The 24091-nt window shown below is 37.0% G+C and overlaps 1 protein-coding gene across 1 annotated transcript in view; it reads right to left on the reverse strand.

Annotated features, from left to right (window-relative positions):
• Positions 1–24091, reverse strand: part of GABBR2 (gamma-aminobutyric acid type B receptor subunit 2) — a 458385-nt gene that overhangs the window by 115390 nt on the left and 318904 nt on the right. The window contains exon 14 of the mRNA XM_005517349.2: positions 13566–13688. Coding sequence (XP_005517406.1) covers positions 13566–13688 — 123 coding nt within the window. The remainder of the gene's footprint in view (positions 1–13565; positions 13689–24091) is intronic.

Below are 24091 nucleotides of genomic sequence, written 5' to 3' on the forward strand. Positions count from 1 at the left end.
AATATCAAAACACTGGAAAAAGGGGAAAAATATCCAAATTGTGTCCACAGTGATCCTTTCCATCTTACTCCTGCCCAATTCCTTTGTAAGGTAATTTCTTATAATGTTGTTTGACGATTTGCCATCACACATACATTTTCATCCTGAATGAGTCTCCAGAGTGCTTTAACTGGCTGCTCTTTCTTCTATATTAATGTATGCAAATGAAAAATATGAAAAAACCTAAAAATACTTTGGTTTAAACTGCTCACAGCATTACTGTAAGATTAGATCCCAGTGAAAGCACTATAGATGTGTGCCTTCAACCTGTATAGCACAGCTGAAGAGCATCTCCATTTTGGAAGCAAGAGCTACTCATTTTGCTTTCATCTGCTGCACAAAGTTATGTCCTGGCTCAATGGTATTATTGCAAACAGAGAATTCCATAGTAAATGGAACTTTCTATCATTAGCCCTACCAATCTAGGATGTAGGTGTACTTTTCCACTTGTATTTGCAACAGCCCCACAAAATGTGAAAGAACCACTCAGAGCAGTTAGATTAAAAATTCCCATTCTTCAGGGAAGTAACCACCATGCAGAAAGAAATAACAGAGGGAATATCCAGCTTTTGTCAACCAGAATCCAAACCATTGTTTTAATTATGTCCCTGAATGAAATGAAATATCAACAATTAAGATACTAAATATATATATATATGTACATGTTAACACATTGTAACATATCTATGTACATCTATATGCAACATATTGAAAATAAATATTTAGAGAAGCGTTTTTTCACAAATATGTGCCTTTTCAAGTATCTAATTCTGAACATATTAGAAGAGACTCTTCCACACTGGTAAGAATTACATAATATTTCATTTGTTGATTAAAAAAGAAGACATCATAATTTTAAAATATAAGCAGAGTATTTTCATAAAATGAGGATTCTACCTTTGTAAACTCTAACATGATATAAAGTGCTAAAGGAATTATCAACTGCTTAGAATCATTCTTGGATCTCTAAAATCTCTAAAATTCTTACTTGGGTCATAGATGCTTCACGAGAAACCAAAAAAAATCTCAGAATCAATGGAAAGCATTGAATAAAATGGGAATTCTAAAGAAGTGAGTACACCAGTAACTAAAATCTGACATATTATTTGAGATAACCAGGAGTTTTTTTATAACATGTTCATAATAAGGAAGTTATATATTATAGCAGATATTACATGAGAAAAATTAGGATGGCAAGTACAAGTTTTCAAGAACAAGTAGCTAAACAGCAACAGTATGTTTTTTTTTTTAAGTGTACCCAAAAATCAAAAGGATGGATCCATGACATTGCTGTTAAGGTGAGAAGTAATGATGAAAATTGAATGAAAACTCAGAATTTTCTGTTGAAAAGACTGTTGACTACCACCAACAGAAAAAACAAAAAACAACTAAGAGGGCAGCCAGGTGGCTACAGCTGTGGGGATTGGGTCTCTCCCTTTATGAGGCACCCTCATGCATGAAGAACTTGCTCCTCTTCCACATAACTAATTAGTAAGAATTTCTTTTTGAGTCTTAACTACAAACCATTAAATCAGGTCTTACTGGGAAGCCTTACATTAACTCTCCAGAAGTATGTCCATAACAACCTATGCAGCTCATGGCTTATTAATTTCTTTCTTTAAAGAAAAAAGAAAAAAAAGAAATGAAAAAAAGAGTGATTGGATTTGAGCAGTCTCTGCACCATTACCAAAAGTAGAAGTGAGTACCTCTCTTGGAAAATTGTCCAGTGTGAATCTATTTTTCACTTTTTCGTCTTACTTCTGACTGATGGTCACCTGCAGTCAGGTCATCACCAGTCTTTAATAGGGGCTCAGGAGTGGATAGTGATCTAAAGCCACAAGTTGGCTGTCCTTTCACACAGTCGGTTTTATGAATGACCTGCACATTGTGGTAGTGAAAGTGAGCATGAGGTGAGATTTGTAAAGCATGGCAGCTCATGGAGACAGGCAGGGGAGAACACTATAGAAGGGCAGAGAAGAATGGAAGGAAGGAATGCACTTCCCAGAACAGAGCTGCTGAAGGTCTGGGAACAGTTTGGAAAGTGGACTTCAGGGTGATTCAGGTCTTTAAAAAGCAACATGCCTTCTGTTTTATGGCTTTAAAAAATACATATGCAATCGAAGTATTGCTAATGCATATTGGCCCCATTAATAATGTGGTTAACAGCTATTATGTGTTTCTTCTCTTTTATCCAGGGAGAGAAGTCTATACAGGAGGGTATTTTAAAATAAAAATGCATAGGCATAAACACATTCTGCTGGATATTAATGCAGGAGACAGCTAATTGAGAAACAATCTCTGCTTTTGCACAGCTGAGATTTGTGGAAATCTACATTTTTTATAGGAAAGTTCATTCTAGTGTTTGCCAGAGCCAGAAAAAAGCTTTTTCTCACTTGCATGTGAAATATACATTTAAATTTTAGAGTATGCTTATCAGAAAAGAAACAACTTTACCCTCTAAAGCAAAACAATTTTACATATCTAAAATATAATCATATAAAGGCTTTGATTTACTACCATATAAGAAACTCCAGCAGAGAATGTCCCAAAGCACCTGAAGAAAATGTCCTCTGTTGGTACTAGCATTTTTTTTTAAAATAGTTTTCAAAATATGGCTGCATTGCTTTGCTAGGGAAGGACAGAGTCTTCAAGGTTTGGGCACAAATACAGTGCATTTCTTACAGATGCTGCTCTGTAAGAGAGCCTAGTAACAATGAGGAAACCAAACACAAAGCAAAATGAGCTGTGCTGCATAGCCATAAAGAGGATGGCTTTGTTCAAGGAAGCTCTTCCTCACACCCTCTGCCCACCAGCACCGAGTCTGGGTTAAGTCTGCTGCACTCTGCCATCTGCTTATTGCCTGTGTGTGTGCCCTTGCTGTCCAGCCAGCTCTCCCTGTCTCCCTGGGTAAGTTTACAAACAGAAGTGCTCCACCTAGCACTTCACCTCGAAGGAAAAGTACATCAGCTCCTATTAAGTTTGAGCAGCACTGAAGTGGTTTTAGTGCAAAGCCAAGGTGCTCCTTTAGAGTGAGAAAACATTACTCCATGGTCAAGCACTGCATAAAGATCTTGTGGCAGGTGACTCATGGCTTGCTTTTCCAAATTGACAACAGGACTAATCACTAATTAATCCATTCCAGAACAGTTTATTGGCCAGAACTCAGGATATTCTAGGTAAATGATACTACCTATAATTACCTATAATATAAGCTTGAGGCTTGCCTTCTCCATAAAGTCACTTATGATTGAAAGAATGGTTTTAAAGGAGCATCAGGATATCCAGATTGTATCTTTTCAGTATCAGCCCATTTAAACGTTTGAAGGAACAAGAGAATATTCTTCCCCCAAAGAAGTATTGATTACATTAGATACTCTGTCCTAAATAGCTATTTTAATGCAGAATTCTCTATTTTCAGAGATGTCTAGTGGAAAGATTTTATTGGTCTTTACTGCAGCCTTAGCAAATTTGTGGAGTAATTAATTTTGATTCTTTTTATCCATATCAGCATCTGGTTTGCAGCATAAGCATTGAAGTCTGTCTTTATAGTGGTGATTTCTTCCAGAAAGCAAGAGAGATGCTGCAGTACTAGAAAGGGTTGAACACTGAGTACCCAGGATAAAATGCAGCAAGGAAGATTAATCAGTTTGTAGACTGTCTTCTGGAAGTTCTTCCTCATCAGGTTTTGGTGCTTGATGAAGGGTTTTCTTGTCTTTTTTTTTGCTTCTGATATTAACAACTCAAATCACTGAAAAAAAAGAGCAAAAAATATTCCTGTCTGGATTATAAAGCCTGTAAATCTTGACACTCAAATATGAAGTTCAAGTAAAAATGTGCGCAGAGATCTCATAGAGACTTATCTGTGAAACAAGAAAAGCATGTGAGGAAAAGAGCTTTTATGACCTTGCTAATGTGGTACTGCTTAACGAATGCTAAAATATCCTAAAGCCAGTTATGTCTCTATTTGGTGGGCAGTTCCTAACGGCCAAAAATATCAGCATTGCCCTATACCAACACTGTAGTCTTACAAAGGAGCATAAAACCAGTGTTAAGTTTGGCTCTGGCTTCAGTTTTCAGTGAAATAAATCTGAATGATTGTATCCTATGTATGTATTAGAAGTTTAAAGTGAAGAAGTGCCACTGGGTCTATCATATACTGAGCCTCCTCAGTGAATGAACAAAACTGTCACAGTGCCTTCTGTGTGCAGCAGCCAGGTATCCCTGATATTTGATGTGTCTGCTGCTTTTAATGATGGTTAGGTGGTGAATCATTTGATGGTTGTCTCACATCGCAATCTCAGCAGTGTTTCTATCACAAGTGGTAAATGGCTGCTTAGGTCCGTGTGGATGTATTGACTTGTTGGAGTTAGATATCTGACATCTGATTTCCTTTCCTCCAACAGGCTAATTCACTGAGGACTAGGGATTGCCTTAAAATCCCATGGGGGGAACAATAGTCTGTATTTCCAGATGCAGTTGAAAGGATGGGTCCTGTTGGGTACCTCTGGCAGCAGAGTCCCCAGAACTGGAGCAGCTACTGCAAAGCAGCAATGACAGGCCAGAAAAGTGACTACATAACAGTGGCACAAGTAACAATAATTATATAACAAAACTCCTCCACTATCATGCTTCCGTATTCCAGAATAATACTTCCACTCCAAGAATCACGATTCCATACTAAAATCAGTGTTGCCCAACAGCACAAGCATGAAAATACCCAGATAAAAACACTGAGGTTAATTGAGTCTAAAAATGTGTGAGGAGAGTAACTGAGTGGGCCATATGATGACAAGTGGAATTTGATTTCAGTAGCTGTAATTCCACTGTAAAAACAGTGGAACTACTTATACATTTTCTCAGAGTTGTAATTAGTTCATGGAAATGATCTGGGAATCGCTTTGACAGTGAAGTCCAAAATTTTGTTCAATGGTGTGCAACAGTGAAAAATAATACACTAAATATATGGAAGAGGATGAATAATAGATAAAACACATTACACAGATCTTCTAAAATATGCAATATTAGTCATCCTAACTAAAAAGGATGCTTTAGAGTTTCTATGTCACATGAAAAAGAGCTTAATAAGATTGGGACTGTCTACCAAAGAGGAAAGAGAAAAATAAGCTTGTAAACACATAGAAGCACAGTAATGACTAGTGCTGCCAGAGGAAAAGTGGAAGACTCAATTCTCTTCTTTTACCCTAAAAGAAAAATAATGTATGTTCAATGAGACTGAAAAGCAACATTTCCAAAACTGAGAAAGGAAGTTCTTCACGTCGTGTCTAGTTAGCAATTACACTGATCTGTGCAAAGTTTGCAAGAGTCAAGACCCCGACATTTACAGGAATAAAAAAAGTGTTCAATTAATTAGAGTATAAGAATTATGAGCTATACACAACTGCTCATTTCAAGTTACTACTCACTATGAATCACAGCTGAAATTTTCAAGCGTGACAGATGAACTTCCAGATATGCACTACACATTTCTGGCATCCACCTCTGAAAGTTTTTGGGCCAGTCATTGTTTTAAACAAGGGGCTGGACAAGAGGAGTTACAAGTCTGGTCAATAACAGTAGTTCCTACATTCCTGAGTTGGGGAAGTACTGTTTTTCTAGGAGGCAGAACTAAAACTGGAATTGCTTATTGAAGAGGAATAAGTACCAGCAAGCCTCATCTTGTTAAGTAGCTGTTGTTAAGCAGCAGCCATTCATCTTGCCATTTTGGAACTGACCCTGCCCTATTTCCTTATTTTTGCCAATTTGATACATGTTTCCATGGGAACAGAAGCAGGACTAGCCACCAGCTGAGTCAATCTCAGCTGCTGGCTCCCAGCTCTCACGTTTTATTCTGTTTCCTTGGAAACTGATGTCAAATGAAAGAGAGAAGTAAACCAGCTTTTACTCTTTAGTATTTACTCTTTCTTTGGACCTGTGCTAGATCCTTTGGGCCGGTGGAAGGTTTACAGATGACTTTAATGGCCGCTCATTTTCCTTCTCTCTGGAGCATCTGCCGGTCACCACAGCATCCCAGCAGATGCAAGTAAGAGTTCTCAGTTTCAGCTACTCCTGGCGGGCCGCCTGCTGAGAGCTACAATGGCAGGGTTTGAAAGCAGACTACAGATTTCAGGAGACATTTGGCTCCCACAGGCTGTAATATTTCAAATTGGAAGGAAAGAAATTAAATTTATTTAAAAAATAGTAGGGGAAACAGATGGGCGTAATGATATTTAGAGAAAAAATAGAATAACAAGCTCTGACCTGCATCAGGCTGAACACCCCCAGAAACTACTTCAGCCAATTAAACTCTTCATTTCACACCGCACATTTGACAAAGTTCTCTCTAATCCAGCTGTTAGCTGGCTGAACAGTACAATGTAAACAAAACCCCCAAAACACATCTGTTTATGCACATATATGCATGCAGAAAGAGAAAGAACCTGAACCGATAGTTTTCAGAACATCAAAGAATTCACAAAATTCTGCCTGATCGCAAGAATTTGAACCAGACATTTTTACCAGTTCCATAATTATGTTACTCCCATGTTATCATGTGAATACCAACACCCCACCAACCCACCCCAGCCCACCCCACACTCCTCTGTGTATAATTTTGGACCAAAGTATTTTCCAGTCCCTTCAACAGCAGTGCTATTAATGAAAATGGATATTAAAGTAAAACATCTACATCTGTGCAGATGAATCCAAATTTTCACATAACTTTCATTGAAAAAATATAGGGACAAGGCAAATTTAAAAGACAAGTCTTTCCTAAGGAAACATTTTATATTTGATGGCCACAGCTCTTGGTTAACTAGTCCATCAGGGTATAGCACCATGCTCACCCTGGATTTTCACACGTAATATATGCACTCCTTCCTGATTATTCTTTACATCTCATCTCAGTTATTTCACACCACTCTCACTTCCATTGACCTTGTGTTACTATCATAACTCTCAGAATTGTGTATCTATATATAGTTAAATTCCTGTACAGCCCAAATAACAGCTCAGTAGCATTGATTTCTTCAGGTTCTAGGAGCGGTCCCACAGAAAAGACAATCAGATACCCAGGAACAATATTTATTCCTCCAATCCTGTAGTACTTACAACCATCTATTGAGGATATACTCAACACATCTGGGTGCTCAGAGAGCTGTGTCAAGCCAGCTAACATGATTTTGATATGGGTTAGTTATTTAAATGAAAACTTTAGGCAGTTATAATTTTTTTAAGCCAGGATTTTCTGTCTTATTCAAAAAGATTTACTCAATTAATTTAATCTCTTTATGGGTTCCCTCTAGCTGAACTTAAATCTATAATTCCATCTTCCTCTATATCTGAAAGAGTTTGCATCACAAACAAGACAACATTTATTTTTACTGCTGCAGCTGAAATAAGGAAAGAGCATTTCACTTTATGTTAAGCTTCACAATGTCTGTCCCAAATTCTTCACAATCAGCCCTCATTTTATGTTTTCTGAAATAAATTGATATAACCTCTTCCACTGAACGATACTGGTACCAGCACAAAGACTGGGACTTGTCCTGAAGGACTCTACTGGCTACATGCCTCCTTATTAGAAAATGAACTTTTATTTATTTTGTAGTTTTGTTTCCTTATTCTAAAGAATTTCATACCCATTTGAAGGCTTCTCTCATATTCCATGTCTATTTCCTTTCTGTGAGAGCCTTTGATGAAAGAAATTTATGAGTCCTTTTTTGAGACCTAGCTGGCTATGTCATCTTCTATTCATGTCTGCTGGCTTCTTCAAAGGACTTCACTAAGTTTTAATGGCTTGTTCCTTCACAAGTGTGATGTCAACTCCTCCTCAACATAGCATATCAATTTCTAATCCTACTCCTGATGATAATTTTTATAAGTTGGACTACTGCATTAACTTACAAGTTTAAGGTTTCTACTCTGTCTTGAAAACATAGCAAGATACTTGCAACATTTTGCTCAGATATCAAAGCAGTTCTGAGCTAATGATTACATATTGATGTCAGTAGTTTGACAATTATTCTTTAGAATTTCTATAGAAAACCTGGGAGAACAGAATCTTTTTCCACTGATTTATTTCTGATCAGTTTCCCTATTCCTACCAGCAACTCCAGTCGTTCCTTAGTGAGTTCATCAAAAGGGTTTGAGCACAGCAATCTCCACAAATTTCCACTAAGAATTTTGCTGAACAAATCAGCAAAGCAATAATTTAATCATTCTACATAGCCTTATTTTCTGCAAGTAATGATCTTCTATTCTGCTTAAACATTATTCCCACGATTCCATGGCAAACCTGCTGATTCTGGTATTTACAGAAAGACCTTTTTTTCTTTTTTTCCTTCATTCATTGTGAGATGATTTTTTAGAATGCTTTATTGTCTTCTACATCTAACTTACCAACCATTATGATCCTGTGTATTTTCCCCATTTGGATATAATTTTATGTTTTTGAAGGATGTCTTCCTGCTGGTTTTTTCATGCTGAGTCCTTTCTTTTTCAAGTCTTGATGCATGGCATGAATTTACGTTGTGTCACACATATGAAGTTCTTAATACTCTCTAAACCACCTGCAAAGATTTAACTCTCTACAGTTTTCTCTTTAGCCTCTCCTTAAGAGGCTTCCTCAATTTAATGTTCTTCTGCTTTCCAAAGATGAGTACCACTTGACAGACCTTTTTCTGGTTGCTGCTGCTTCAAAACTATCAAAACTAAGCATGATTTATTTGTAGCTATGGAAAACTCAGATATCAAGACTTTGGAACAGATTGTGTGTGTTATTCAGAATTCAATCAAGGGTTAATTCTCTGTCTGTGGGTTCTCTAATCTACTGAATTACAAATGAGTAATTCTGAGCCCCACATTTTTCCAGTTTACATAGCCATTACCTTGGTTTTGCAATGTTTATGATCAGTCAAAGCTGACCTTCAGGCTTGTGTAGTAATATGTGTCTGGTCACATCGTTATACACTTGTAATGCACAGGAATTCTGTCTCACTCACCGAAATTATTAATTTAGTAATATGAATTGACTCTTCTTTAACATACTGCACTACTCTGACACTGGCATGGCCTACTAATCTTTCCTGCATATTAGTATTTTTGTTGTTGCAACATCCTCATAATAAGGTTTTCTCATATTGGTTTCTACATTTTTCATTTGTATCAATGCTAGAAGCCCAAATAGGACATGTCTCATTGATCACTTTTTCTCTTCTGTGTCTTCTAAAATGGCATCTCATTCAGTTTTTTTTCCTCTATTTCATGTTTATTACCATCCCAGGACAAATTAGGGTGAAACCTTAAATACTAGTATTCCAGATACCAGAATGAAGCTTATTTTTAAATATTGATAATGCTATCATAAGAAGGCATACGAGGAAACATCACAGAAATAACTACTTAATTGGTACTAAGGCATCAAGGAATGCAAAGCTTGCCTTGCCCTGCATAAATGTTTTAAAATTTTACAAGAAATATTGGCATCCACTATGCAAGGTACTACTTTCATTGAATCTAACGCTAATGCAAGATCTTTTTACCTTGGGAATTATAAAAGGTAGTCCATTTCCCCTAAAAGTTATTATTTATTAAACATTAACTATCTTCTTTCCAAGGCCACAGAGATTCAATCTGTTTCATAGATATTTGTCTTGGGAGAAGATAAACCAGTCAGAGGCTTTCAAGCTGAACTCCAGAGTAGAAGAGTTACTACACCATAGAATCACAGAATCACAAACTATTCTGAGTTGGAAGGGACCCACAAGGATCCAGAGTCCAGCTCTTAAGTGAACAGACCATACAGGGACTGAACACTTGGCCTTGGCATTATTAGTGCCATGCTCTGACTAGCTGAGCTAATTACGAGCAAGGGGTGAGCGTGGGCGTGTGTGGACACATGGATCCTTTCAACCGTAAGCTGTATCTGCTCAAATCTGTCAGATTTGATTGAAACAGGCAAGGTTTGCTAGGCAGTAGGAAAAAAAATCACACAGAGCACCCTAGCACATAAACATTGCCTTCTTAAGAAAGAAGATCAAAAAGCAAAAAATGGCAGAGCCTTGCAAAACTTTTCTCCAGCCGCATCCACAGAAGCACCACAGTTCCTCATGGGCAGTAGAGCCCAGGAGCCCAGCCAGTGAAACAGTGAAGGAAGGACACACTCCAGTTCACATGACGGGGAGAAACTTAGTCTGGCAGGAACCTAGTTCACATCTGAGCATAACCACAGAACATTTTGATGATGACAAAAAAGGTGAATTATGATGAAAAAAGCAAATTCCTAGTTCAGCCTAGGAACAACTTAGTGAGATAAAAAGTGATTGGTCTCTCCACTGAAAAATTAGCAAAAGGAGAAATGTTACAGCCAGTGCAATTAGGATAACAGATTAATAAAGGTAACAATATGGGTTAATTCCCTTTTTTTTTGTTACACTGCTACTCGAAGTTGAGAAGCCCTTTGTGTCACCAAAGCATTATGTGAAAATTAAGCCCACAGCACGCTTAGGAAATGTTCACAGGGACACTGTTACAGTTCTTCTGCAGATCAACACACAGTTAGGGAAGTTTCAACGTCATCCCTGTCCTGATCTTTAACTTCTTTGCTTTTATCCAGCAACTTTATTGTCCATATACCATAAACTACTTCCCCTACTGATGACTGGAGGATCTGGATGCTTTATGGCTCAGTCATGGTTCAGTTATTTAACTTTTAACATGGTGTCTTATGGCAGCCACAGATGTGCTTCTCCAGTGGGGTCAAGATGCCAGAAATCAGTCTGAAAACTGACAGACCCAACATCCCATACAATTTCTGCCTTCCGTAATGGCCAGAGAATCTCTACAAATGCCTTCACTTCTTTTTGTATTTTTAGATTTAAACTGCCTATCCTCAGTTTATAAGGCATGGATTACATGGACTTTGCAAACAGCTCCAGAAAAGAAGCCTGGATTTTGAAGTTCTGGGGTTAGGAACTCTTTTTAAAAGTTCTTGATAATTTACTGCTGCTCCTTCATTAAAATGAACTATTTTGTGAATAATAGCAAACGGCACAGGACATTACCAGTCTTTTTAGGCTTCTTGTCTTGGTTTCGTTGATCGACATGTTTATGAAGACACTACTAACAGAGGGCCAGCTGATAGAAGCCAAATGCAGAACTATCACGCAGGAAGCTGGTGAGTATTCATGAACAGAACTCAAATGGTTCATTAGTAAGAATGACTGATTGCATTCATGACTTTGGAGCCTACTTTTAAGTTTAATCTTTATCACTTGGATTAGCATTAAGTGACATAAATAGTCCCATTAAAATTATTTCATAAAATCAAGTGGGACAAGAAATACTCATGACAAAATATTCCTGAAATAAAAACAGAAACTTGACACTAGCAGTATTTACTATGTGGCAAGTATTTTTCATAGATAATATGTGCTCATTCAAACTCAACTAAAATTATTCACCATTACACTTTAAAAACCTAAAAATTAAAAAAGAACAACACAACAACAACAACAACAATATTAGCAGCAAAGACAATTGTGATTTACTTTTACACAGGAGTTTTTAAGACCTGAAGAGGTGTGCTTCAGGAAAGCAAACTGCAGCTCACCTCACTGCTTTTATAGTAACATATTTTATCCACATACAATATTTTAATGACTATATTTTCTAGCATGATACTTTTACTTCCTTCCCACCCCAAATCCATTAGCTTAAAAAATATTCAGCACAACTTACAGTAATAGATAGGAGCTCTAACAGTAAGTTCAAGTCAATTCTATGCTGAAGGATCAAAATATCAAACATTGTCATCTGTGCATTCAGTGAATGTTGCTTTGCATGGGCTTATATAATTCCAGAAGAATTTAGAGAATTTCAGGTCTTATGCAAAGTTCAGGCAACTGCTGTGCAGCCCTGTGCTCTGGAAAGCCCCAGATGTGGAAAAAACACACTAAGTTTTCAGCATTAATACAGTAGATGATCAAAGAATATATACTGAAAAGTTCAGATAATTTAAAACTATAAATATGCAATAATTTAAAACTAAACATTATTTTTGGTAATTAAGGGTAAACATTATTTTTCAAATACATGGTATTTATGGTTTAACTTCACAGTTATTGCTGATGTCTATGGACATTTTACTTAAGTGAATCTAGTAAGACTAGGTATCAGGATCTTTAGTTTAAACTAAAGTAAAAAGTAGAATTCCTTCTATCTGAGATGATTTTAATTGGAGTTTGTGACTATTTTTCATAATATGTTTTGGTTTAGATGAGTAGAGAAAATGTTAACAATACTGACAACTGAAATATCACAATACAATTGGAGCAAAATGAAGTAAACAAGGCTCTCAACAAGCTGCTATGGCTTCAAGCTATACACACATAAGTGTATAGACACATAAGCTATAGACACAGAAGTGTCTCCAGAAGACAAATTTCAGTTACATTTTCTATTTTTTATTGACAAATTAATGAGCTGTGAAGTATTTCAAACTCCAGGGAATGACTGAAACAAACCTCTTCTGACTCTAAAATTATTTCTTCAAAGAAATCCATTGCAGTTTAAGAGGCTTTGTTCTAAAGTATCTTCTACAAATTTTACTAAAAAAGTAAAACCTCCTCCTAATAAAATTCCAGAGCTACACTGCAAAGGAAGAACAAAGTAAAAGCAGTGGCGTAAAATGGTATATATTTTCTTGCAAATGTTAATTAACATCAGAAGAGAAAACTACTGTTCTTCTTACTTATTGCCAAGTATTGGAGAAGAGACCAACACTTCTAGATTGTTCTCATATAATCTAGTTTTCAGATATCACCAGTTTTCATTTTGGAGGCAACAAACTGTCAAACAATGCAAATCTACATACAGACAGATGGTTTTTTCATAGGTATGAATTGTTGCTGCCATACTTCTTGCTGTCCAGAAAGGGCAACTTCAGCTCCACTTCTAGAAACCAACCAGAGTGTTGGAAAGTGTGTAGAGCTGTCTTTAAGCTATTACCTCCTGCCTATCAAAATTGCTTGTGTGACCTTTCTGGGAATACCATTTAAAGAGGAACAATCAGTATGGGTGCACGCACATAAAATTACTGCAAATAAATATAGTGGTAGGTAACATAATTCCTGACCATCTCCACAAAGAATGCAGTCTAAGCAGTGACCTCTCCTGCACTTATCTTGAATGAGCTCTTACTGAAATCCACTAATGGGTTCTGATAATCTATTATTTATTGCAACAGACTCTAATAGAGAGTCTTAGCAGAGGACTCTCCTGGGTTTACATCCCTTGCAGATAAAATGTCTCACAAGTGACAGAAACGTGGCACCTGCAACTACACACACAATTTCTTTTGGTTGAAATTGTTTCTTTTCTATTTGGTTTTGAAAACCAGAACCCTTCCTCCCCCCAAATACACAGCCTGACTTGCTTTCATTTTACCTAATGCATCTTTAGCTTAATCTCATGGAAAGCTGTAGATACTGATATGCAACCATAAGTATTACTTGGGGTTGAGGACATACCTCCATGTTATACTTTTCCACTGTCCTCCTCAAAGGATCCACAACCTGCCAGCAAATCAGGATGCAAAGATCAATCAGTAGCATCCCTCCAACTATCCCCAGTAGCTTCTGGTCTTTAATGATCTGGAGAGACAAAAAAAAAAAAAAGAAAAAAAAAAAAGGAAAAGAAAAAAAAAAAAGGAAAAAGAAGCAGGGAGATTCCCATGAGCCACAGATAGACCCTGTACAGCTTTATTCCTATATAGGGAGAAAAACACAGGTTGCTAATAATAAAGGTTTTTAACAATGAACAAAGAAAAGAAATATAGAAAGATGAAAGCAATACAAATAATTTTAGTTTGTTTCATGCTTATTAGAAGTATCTGAAGTACTTTCCAACTTCTAAAAAGAATTTTGGAGAATTCTTAAACATTTATATTGAAATCCAGGTTTAATATTGACTCCTGGAAAATAAGAGAAATATATTCTAGGGAACCACTAGTGTGCCTATGCATGCAAATGTGGACAAATGCTCATCAGCATCTCAGAGCAGCAGTCATTGAGGTTGTTTTCACTAAAATTTAGTACTCTTTCATTACCTTTTCGGATGTGGAAAACACAAAAGCTATCAAAAGTTCATTTTGGAGGTTTTTTTGTGTCTATGTGTTTAATATTTGCTTCTGTTACCCAGGGAGCAGGAAGGAATGATGTATTTTTTCTATATTACAAAGGTCAGAGGCTTTAATGCACATCCATTGTAAAACATGCTTTTACTTTTGCTTGGGGTTTAGGTTAAAAAAAGAAAAACAAGAGTTGCTGATAAAAATAACAATTCAAACCATCTGTTAGAGTATTTTATAACTGCATGCAATCCCTATGTCAATTCTACTGTTGTACACATAGAAACACAGAAAAAATGCACTGCAATTGCATTATTTCAGTTGCAAGGTTTAAGCATGTTGAAATGCTTAAATTAATTTTATTTCAGTGCTCTTGAGTCTATAGTCATGGTTTTTTAATTAATATCTACCTCTGTTACTAAGAACACTCATCCAATAGTCAAAAGTTATTGCCAAATTGCTTTAACATGGACAAATCCACTTTTTTTTCCCCAAGTTTTCATTCTGGGAAACAGTTGACTTAATCCAAATGAAATATTCAAAAATATTAAGCCTGAGAAGCTTAATAAAGTTGTGATTATTTCAGTTCAATTTGATGAAATTATTAGGATTTCAAAAATACATTACAAAGCCAGAAGTGTCAGCTAATCTTAATAGAGGCAAGGTTAGTATTCCTGCATAGAATAAATTGTATTTGCATTACATTCCTATCAAGCTGAAGGAAATTATAAAAATGACAAAAATTTGAAATAACGTAAGAAGAACTTTAGAAGGTCTGGTTTTCATATTGCTTGGTGTGATACATTTTCTATTTTGAAAGATGTCTCAGCAACATTGTGCACCACCTTTTGTTAATTTGCTTTATTTATTTGTTTTATTTTATAGGTAATTTTGAATAAACTAAGAGTAAAATAAAGGCTAGAAATCAAAATGAGCTAAAGGACTCAATACATTATTTTAATTTGCTGAGACCAGTTATGTAAATCCATGTAGGACTGGAAAGTGGTGCTTTCCACATGTTTGGGGCAGCAGCGAAGCAGTCTCCAGGAAGCATCTCAGGAGAGACAGCACAGGCATGTCTGGACAGGGCAGGTGAAGGGGGAGGGTTCAGCTTTCATGGTGATATGTCTTGCTGCTGGATGATTTGGCAAGGAGAACTTTGCCAGGAAAAGGTGCCTTGGTGTGCTGCACAGGGGGAGGAAGATTGTTGAAACGTGTTCCTTTCTTAAGCTAAAATGAAAGCAGGTATTAAGCAAAGATTCTCAGACACAGCTTGGTCCCTTGTCCTCTTAGGGAAAACAGAACTATGTCTGACCTTTTAGCTGTTTATCAAGTGGCAATCAAAGCTGAAAAGAATGGGTCAGACTTTGTTAAAACAGCCCATGGGTATATTAATCTCTTTTCTAATGACTGCAAACAGGCCTTGGGTGAAACATACCTAATATTGTTCCTAGTATGAGTGGAGACATGGAAGAGAAAACAACAGGGAGTCAAGTCCATAGAGAATTTGATTTTAGAGGAAATGTTGACACCTTAACTCAAACTTCTTTTCCTCCCTCTTAAATTACTAGGGAATTTATTGTACTGGCATATTTTAGTTGGTCTTCCTTTTCAACTGATGTAGTTTATTTTGCTGAAGTTGGCTGTTGAACTATTACATGTTTAGCTTTCTTAGTAGCCAGTGGGAAGGGACAAAAGCCTTTCAAAGACAATTCATCCCACCTATCCTGGGTAAGAAGAAAGGGTCAGAAAAACTAGTGTTCTGAAACATGTCACTCCCTTTCTCACTCCCCATTGCCCAAGAGGAGGTGAAGACAATTAACTTCAGACAAAAATATGCATTTGACAAACTAAAAGCTATGTGAAAGCATTTTGCCAGAAATGTCTCCTTCTGCTCTCCTAAGCCAAAAAAGTTCCTTGGAAAAAAAAAACTAAAAACCAAAATATCTTTCTAATGAAAGTAGTGCACATTTTACCTAGGATAGGTAAGCAGCCCAATGTCTTCCATATTCGTATGGACTATCTTCGTATTGAAAGTAAGAGTGCATTGGATTCAGATTTACCAACCCCTGGTAATACTAATCAAGCTGGTACAGTAATGTCAGAAGCAAAAGAGTAAAAGGATATTATTAAAAGCAGTAATATTGATAATCCACTCACAGAATCAAAATAAATAGCTTCCTATTCACGATCACATTGTTAATGTGATCATATCACATCTCCTTGCTCTTGTACATCCCTCATTAGTACCTGACCTTGCACTACTGCAGATCACTATTTTAGTCCACTTGTAAGTTTGATAACCTTTCTTTGGACAGGTAGTTATTAGAAAAAAAATGAAAGTAGAGATACAGCAAACAGTGGTGCTCTTCCTTGGATACCTCTTGGAATAATTTTTCCTGCACTACTCTTCCCTTTTCTGGACAGAAGGGGAGTTGTATAACAGCATCTGTCACTGGCATTATTCATCCCTTACTTCTGCCAGACAGCCAGGAGGAAGGCAAGCAAAAGAAAGCCCATAAGATAGCCTAAGTGACCCACACTAGTGTGATGAGCTCTGTAAAACACAGAGGTAGTGGTGCTGCTGCGAGGTGAGAATGCAGGGCACCCGGGGCTGCCTCCCACACCCACCACAGCGCTGGTCTCTCCTCAGCAAAACCACAGCTGCAATACGGCTCGGAAACAGAACTCTCCACCAGAATGATAGCTTTCAGAACAAAACACCAAGGTTCAGTTCAGTGTTCAATTTTGCACCTCCGGTAGTCATTAGCAGCTTGTCCTAAAAGAGATTTGCCCTGAGAAACGCCACTGGTGTATCACCATCAGCACTTCTAAAAGGCTTGCTGCTCCCCCTCTTCCACCTGCAGGAAGCCCAGCTTTCCCTCTCCCCAGCCATCACTCCCACCCACTAGAACTCCTTAAGTTCAGTACATTCATTTCTTGGGAAACACCAGATGCACTGAAGGAGTCTTGACTCAGATCTTGCAAATCCAACAAATTCTCTGTCTGACAAAAGAAAGTCATGAGCTACTGAGGCTGCCCACAATCAAAAATGTAATTTTTCTTTAAGAGAAAGGTTCTCATTTTTTCCCTTTACATTTTCCTTCTAGAAAACAGTAAATTGGCCTTTGGAGAAATACATGGTAGCTAATAAAATCTGTTTTTGCAAGTGTTCCTGAATCCTTGCTGAAGCCAAGCTCTCACACAGCAGCATCTGTGAGTCATATTTTCTACCATCTGTGATTGGATAGGTGAATCTGTCTCATCCTGGCAGATCTGCACACTGTTATAAATGCCAATGCCACCAGTCTGGACTATATATCTGGATATGAAGCGATCTGTCCTCCAAACAAATTCACTGAGAACAAAAGCTGGTAGGCCATTTTCTTCTCAGCAACATCGCTGTATGAGCAAATCAAAATTATTCTGAAAACTCGTGACCATGAAGAGAGATCAAAGTCCTTACTCTCCACAGACTTTGCCATCTGATCACAGAAGATATAAATTCAGTCTAAAGCTCTGGGATAAAGTTTCTGCTCACGGAAACTCTTGAGGATTTTCTAGAACTATCACAGGCTGTACCACCTGCCATGGTAACTTCAACTGTCCATTTGGTTATTATTGCACAAACCTCCTGTTGGGCTTTTTTTCATTTGCTTTTTAAAGCATATCCATTGTGTCCTGGAGGATCCTATCGTTCACCAGTTTGTGGGATCACCTGGCAATTTGGCAATCAACAGTAATTAAACATTGTGTTTGTTTTTTATAGCTATGTCTAGGGAAAGCTTTCTGTTATTTCTTATCTTACTAGAAACCAACTCTGAATATTTAATGTTTCAAATGTTTATGACATGGACCTTAAAGCTGAACCCCATTCTAAACCACAAAGAAATAGCCTTACATATGAAGACTTACCCTTTTCTCCAGGATGTAACATTAATTTTGAACTCTCTGAATTCCACAAACAGCTTTCCAGTTAATTTACTTCTGTCTTTTCTTCAGAGTTAGTTTCCTTGTTACCAGGTCACTTCCCTTTGTCAGACTAAAACATCTTTAAATTTAAAGCTATACAGCTAAATCTTTGTGGTTTGTTTGTTTGTTTTTTGGGTTTTTAATTGATTTCATAGAAACATAGAAAGGCTGAGAGTGCTTTTGCATTTATTCTTAGGTTTTGATATAAATATTTTTTCTTTTTCATTTAAAATATAGAATAATTTTTTGTTTAAGAAGGCAATTCTGGTTTCTCTCATGTAGATTAACCCTGTCTAGTCTAGCTGACAGAGTAGTCCCTTGCCTTCTGGCACTAGCTGGATAAACACTTAATGTTATTAATCAACTTTTTTTTTTTCAGTTGTCCCTTCCTCAGACTCCTGGGATGGACTCTGTAGAGAGAAACTCTCTTTAAAGGATCCCTTTGTGAAGCTTCCTAGACCTTCTTCAATTAAATGAATATCGTTGACATCAATTATAAAAGCCCTCAGAAATCTGAGACCAAATATTCTTCTCCCTGATACATACAGAAATCCTGCTGATCAGAGTCTTCCCTCTGAACTGGAAGGGAAAGAAAGAAAACAGGGTTTGCAGGGAAAGAAATTGTAAAGTCTGTGAGCTTGCAAAAGGGACCGTAAAACCGCTCCTGAACTTGCCTTCAGGACTCTCCATTGCATAAACTAACCTTTCATTTCTCTCTGGTTCAGGGACACCTTTTGGCTTGCTCACCTACATTAAGTGGGTCAGCACAAGTGGGATGGTGCCAGGAGGTTGGGGATGCAAAGTCAGCGGCCGCCAGGTGAACTTTAACCTATGTGGGCTGAGGGAGATTTCATCCTAGAGTTATTGAAGCCATTAATATTTTAGAGAACTATACTGTAATACTGTCTTAATTTCTATTGTGTAATGGAATGAGAAAAAAGGACCATTGAAAGCACATTATGCATTGTTCCCAATAACTCCACAATGTTTTTTTGAACAGCTATTATGAGTACTTCCTACAATAGATTGTATGATTAGTATTGGCAACGCCTCAAGCTGCAATTGCATTTGTTTTAATGAGTGAATGCTAACATTTTAAAAAATATGTGCTGTAGAATTAAGGATTTTGACCAGTAAATCACCAGGAGTAAAAAGCTAAGTTTTATTCTCTTAGAGGTATTTTGACTGATTTGATGGACTGATTGATGGAAGATTTGTATATCTACTTAAAAATTAAAAAACAAACCAATTTTGTTTCCTGTGAGGATCTCTGGTGACACCTGTAGTGTAAGAACTTGGTGACTGCCTTTCGGGATAGCAGAGTGCGTGGTCCTCCTGACGATAATGGACAATTGGATATGATCAAAAAGCTTGGCTTTGAGAATTAAATAACTACAGTCACTAGCCTGCTAAAGCACATATTTCTAAAATGTGTCTTCATTGATGACTCCTGTTTAGGATAATTGCATCATTGGGCAGTCTCACTTTCCCAATAATGCTATTGAAAATGTGAACGTGTTGATTCTATGCCCTGCTGCCAGGAGAAGATACTGATTAAAAGACATCTTTCCTCTTTTCCAAGTCAGATAAAAAAAGTGGGAATATCCTAGTGGTGATGCTCCCTAGGGGAAGCATCTTTTCAGAGGTTAGAGATGGAGAGAGATTAAGTGATGGGTTAAAAAAAGTTATAGAAATCTTAATTTTTGAAAGTCTGAGCCTCAGTTATGAATACAATGCACTAGAGAATTGGAGAAGTGATTATTTTACTAAGATTGCTAATCCAACCATAACAAGCACACAGAGTGATATAAAATGACTATTTTTCACAAAATTCTTTTGAAAGGACAAAAATAAAAAACATGCTAGTCTAAAAATGGCACTAAGAAATCCAACTTGACAGCATTAGAGCCAACCATTCTTGCTGGTGTTCTGGAGAACAGCTTTAGAAAAAAGCCTCATTGTGTTAACTTCTGCTCACAACCATAAGTAAAGCAAGACATGCCGCCTTGAGAAACCTGCATATGCCACCAACACAGCAGATAAAATTCACCTTTGAGAGAAATACACTTGTTGAGCCCAAGATCACATGGGCCATAAATATAAGGGACTTTCTATGAGAGGTGTACATTCTCATACCTGGTGTTGAAAGGAACCCAAATCTTCAGGGGAAGAAAAAAAAAAAAAAAAAAAGGTGCATGAAGGATTTGAATGTTCGGGAAGAAATATTCTGATTTTGTTTCATATAACATTAAAATACCTAGACTTTAATATTTTCCTTAATGAAAAATTCTCTGGGAAAGCATACTTCATCGTTACCAAATAGCTGGGAACATCAATGCACTTGATTACATTTACAATCCAATTTCAAGCCATTCAGGAATAAATTGCCTCATACTGTATAGCGACATGTTCTTTATTTCTCTGTCATCCAATAGTCTCATAATACATAGAAATTATGGTTGTAGCACCATTTATGAGCACTTACATTTCACACAGAATTTTCGTTGTTTTTGTCACTACTGAGGTTTACCCTTATCAAGCTGTACCATGCAGAAATTTCCATACATAAATTACTTCAAAAGCAGATTCTTCTCCTAGATGTACAGTTCATTAGCTCAAGCTTCTTTCTGTGACAAGCTTGAGATTTAGCTCCACATTCCATTTTATATAAATGTGAAATTTAGAAATGTGATTCCTGTTGTTCCTTGGTTGGTATTTTGGCTGATCAGCTCTTACAAAAACCAGGATACTTATTTTTCATCAAAGTTTGGATTCTAAGACTACACTGACTATTTTTAAAGCTTTGGACTTAAAATTTATAGTTGTAGCTATTTGGGGGGAAAAAAAGTCAAAATAATTTGGTTTCCACTTATATCACTTTAGGAACTACTGTATCTATATATTAATAAACCATAAGCCATACCTGAATAATTCACACTGCCCAGTAAGCATCAGAGACTACTTGGGCCAGTGGTAAATATTCATAATGAAAAAAGATCCTAAACATAAGCAAATTTCAAACTGTCTTACTTTCTTACGCTCAAAGACTGAACAATAACACTGAACATTTCTTTAGGTATCCATATGCTGGTTCATTTTCAGCAGATGGTCCCTAATAGATTGTTGTACTGTTGGTATGGTTACCCAAAGCAAATTTTTGGATCTTGACACATCTCTTCTCCAGACTTATGATCTCTCATATATATTTAGTAGAATAGAAGTGTATCCTAGGGGAAACCCATCATATAACTTTTTGTTATACATACAAAAGGCTCTAGCAAGATTAAAAAAAAAAAAAAAATTGGAAAAAATAAGCATTTAAAGTCTAAAAACTGACCTTGAAAAATATTTTATAAAAGAAAGAACTGATTAGATAACACAAACCTAATTTATGCTAATTCAGAACTGTCTACATAGGATTTAAGTGAATAAATGAGATGTGGCCTGTGAAATTCTGACCTAAACCCTCTGTCAACGTAATCTGGAGAACTTTGCTTCATCTATTTTTAAAAGATTAAGATAATGGGTAACTTTTTTTAAACATCATCAGGACTTCAGTGAGGAAAAATATGGATTGTAATAAATTCTAAATTCCATAAGTGGCTTGAAAAACTTACAGAAAAGTTTATAGCTGGAGATGACACTCATTCTATAAACTTCCTCACAGAGGTTTTCAGGTGAGGGATGGGGACAGCAGTCAAGAGACACAAGTTGAGAAGGCAGCAGCACATGAACTCATAACTGTGTAGCCTCCAGCTGCTTTCTTTCTATTTCCCCCCTGCCAGGGACACTGTGCAATCACAGGACCCGGCAGCTGGCACCATGCAGGGTAGGAGCACACAGCCAGCTGCTGCCCACCCCGGCCTGGGGGATGAGGATTGGGCACTGCTCGGAGTAACCCGTGTCCCCTGATCCCCTGAAAGAGCTGGATGGTTTATTACCCCTCCCAGTTTTCTATACACCCGTTTTTGAACCATTAAATGCACAAGTTTTGGAGGTGGGGTGGCCAGATTTCTGTTAAAAAATAGAGTGTGAAGGCAATGATCTAAAATATCTTAGGATCCCTGCACTGCTTCATTCAGGTAATAGATTTGCTTCTCAGAAACAAAGAAACAAAGGAATAATTTCTGAAAAATATGCTCAGAGAGATTTCTACAGCATAACAATTCTGGAAAGTAGTTATTTTTCTTCATTCGGCACTTAACTGTCTTATCCATGAGACTACCTTTCTCAAAACTCCTAGTGCCTTTTTCATTATGCATATTTTCTGGTTTAAGTGTAAAAGATTCTAACATAAAACTTCCTCTTTTAATTCACAGCCCTATTCCATGCCCAGAGCACACTCACTATGTTTGCTCCATGACAGTGACATCCTGTAGGAAGCTCAGGCTTCACTGGTTTAATAACCTAATAATCCACATAGGGGAAGAAACATACACTGTACAGACCCAAGCAAGCTGTAATTTTTCAGTTATTGACATTTTAGCCACAACATAAAACTTTTAACGTTTTCATGAGCCCATTCTTCATAAAGAAAATGGAAAGAGGATTCAATTATAGAAAGAGCTGCATACATCAGCAAGAGGAGCCTTTACATCTTTGCACACCTCATCAGCTTGAGCTAAGCTAAGCTTTCAGGATCTGTAAAACTGCATAATAGGAAGACAAGGCATGTATTTTGCCTGTAGGTTTTATAGATACATAGTAATAGGAAAAAGAACAGTAAAACTACAAAATCCTGTGTTCAAATTTTATGCTCTGCACACACTTCTTATGCAATCATTTTGGCCAGTCCTAATTTCAAGTTTTTCTTGCCTCTCTCTGTTTTTATTCCTGCTTTCCTTTCCTAGACTACATCCTTACTTTTCAGGCTCCCATTCTGCCTCTAAACTCCAATCTTAATCTAATTTTAAACCAGATCCAGTCCTTCAATTACAGTTTGTCACTTAAATACCATACTCAGGCTCTGCATCCCACCATACTCAGCTTTCCTGATAACTTTTTACAGACCTTACTGCCTTTGCTGTCTTTGAACCTTAGTTTCCAAGAGAATTTTAATCCAAATTCAGTCTCCCTCTTCAATATCTTCTCCCGGTATAAAATCCCAAGATTTTCCTTTTTTTTTTTTAATCTGGACAAGATTGTCTCTTGAAGTTATTAGCAGCAAACCTGATTTTTCTCTTCAGTCTCTTGCTCCCAATCTCTTGGTCCTGAAGTTCCCTTGCACTGCCAGCCTCCCTTCCCCATCGTTCTGTCAAAAACATAATCTGTACAATCTCCTACCCATCTTTGCATGGCATGAAGACCTCAGCTCTCTTCAGCACTCTTACAAGGACCGAGTAGAACAAAGGGATGACAATAAGTTTGCCAGATGGCAGCCCGACAAACATAGCTAAGACTGGTTGGGCTGGTAAGTCATTTTTGTCCATTGCAATTGGTTGTAGCTGTCTTACCCCGTGATATTACCAATACAGAGAAAAGCTTATCAATTATTGTGAAGGAGTAGAATAATGCTGGCAAAATGAAAGCAGCACAAGCTTCAAAGAAAGGAGGCTGCTCTACATCCCTTTTGTCATTATATTCTGTATTTATCTTGTAACAATTTTGTCAACATAAAGACATATGCCACCAGAAGTCTACAGCGGCAGTATATAACTAAGTACAACGATAGTAATTTCAGTGAAAACTAAAGATAAAACATCCCTTCTCTGATGGCACAGTTGAAGAATTAAGTCCAAACAGACAAAGCCAGAGTGCATTCTGTTATGGGTAAAACAAGCTTATCATGGCAGCATCAAAGGAGATGTATTGTACTTTCAAATACAACAAATGAAACAAGGCAACATTGTGACCTTGATCATCTTAATGGTTTAGTGTAGCTATCTACAAATGTCCAAAGGTTTGTCTTTGTAGGAGCAGAATTTATAAAATTTATGGAGGCTTTAAATACCACTG

The sequence above is a fragment of the Pseudopodoces humilis genome, chromosome 1, assembly GCF_049639895.1.
Source record: "Pseudopodoces humilis isolate 2021_Gansu_Grassland_sample_001 chromosome 1, ASM4963989v1, whole genome shotgun sequence".
In the NCBI taxonomy this organism is placed as follows: Eukaryota; Metazoa; Chordata; class Aves; order Passeriformes; family Paridae; genus Pseudopodoces; species Pseudopodoces humilis.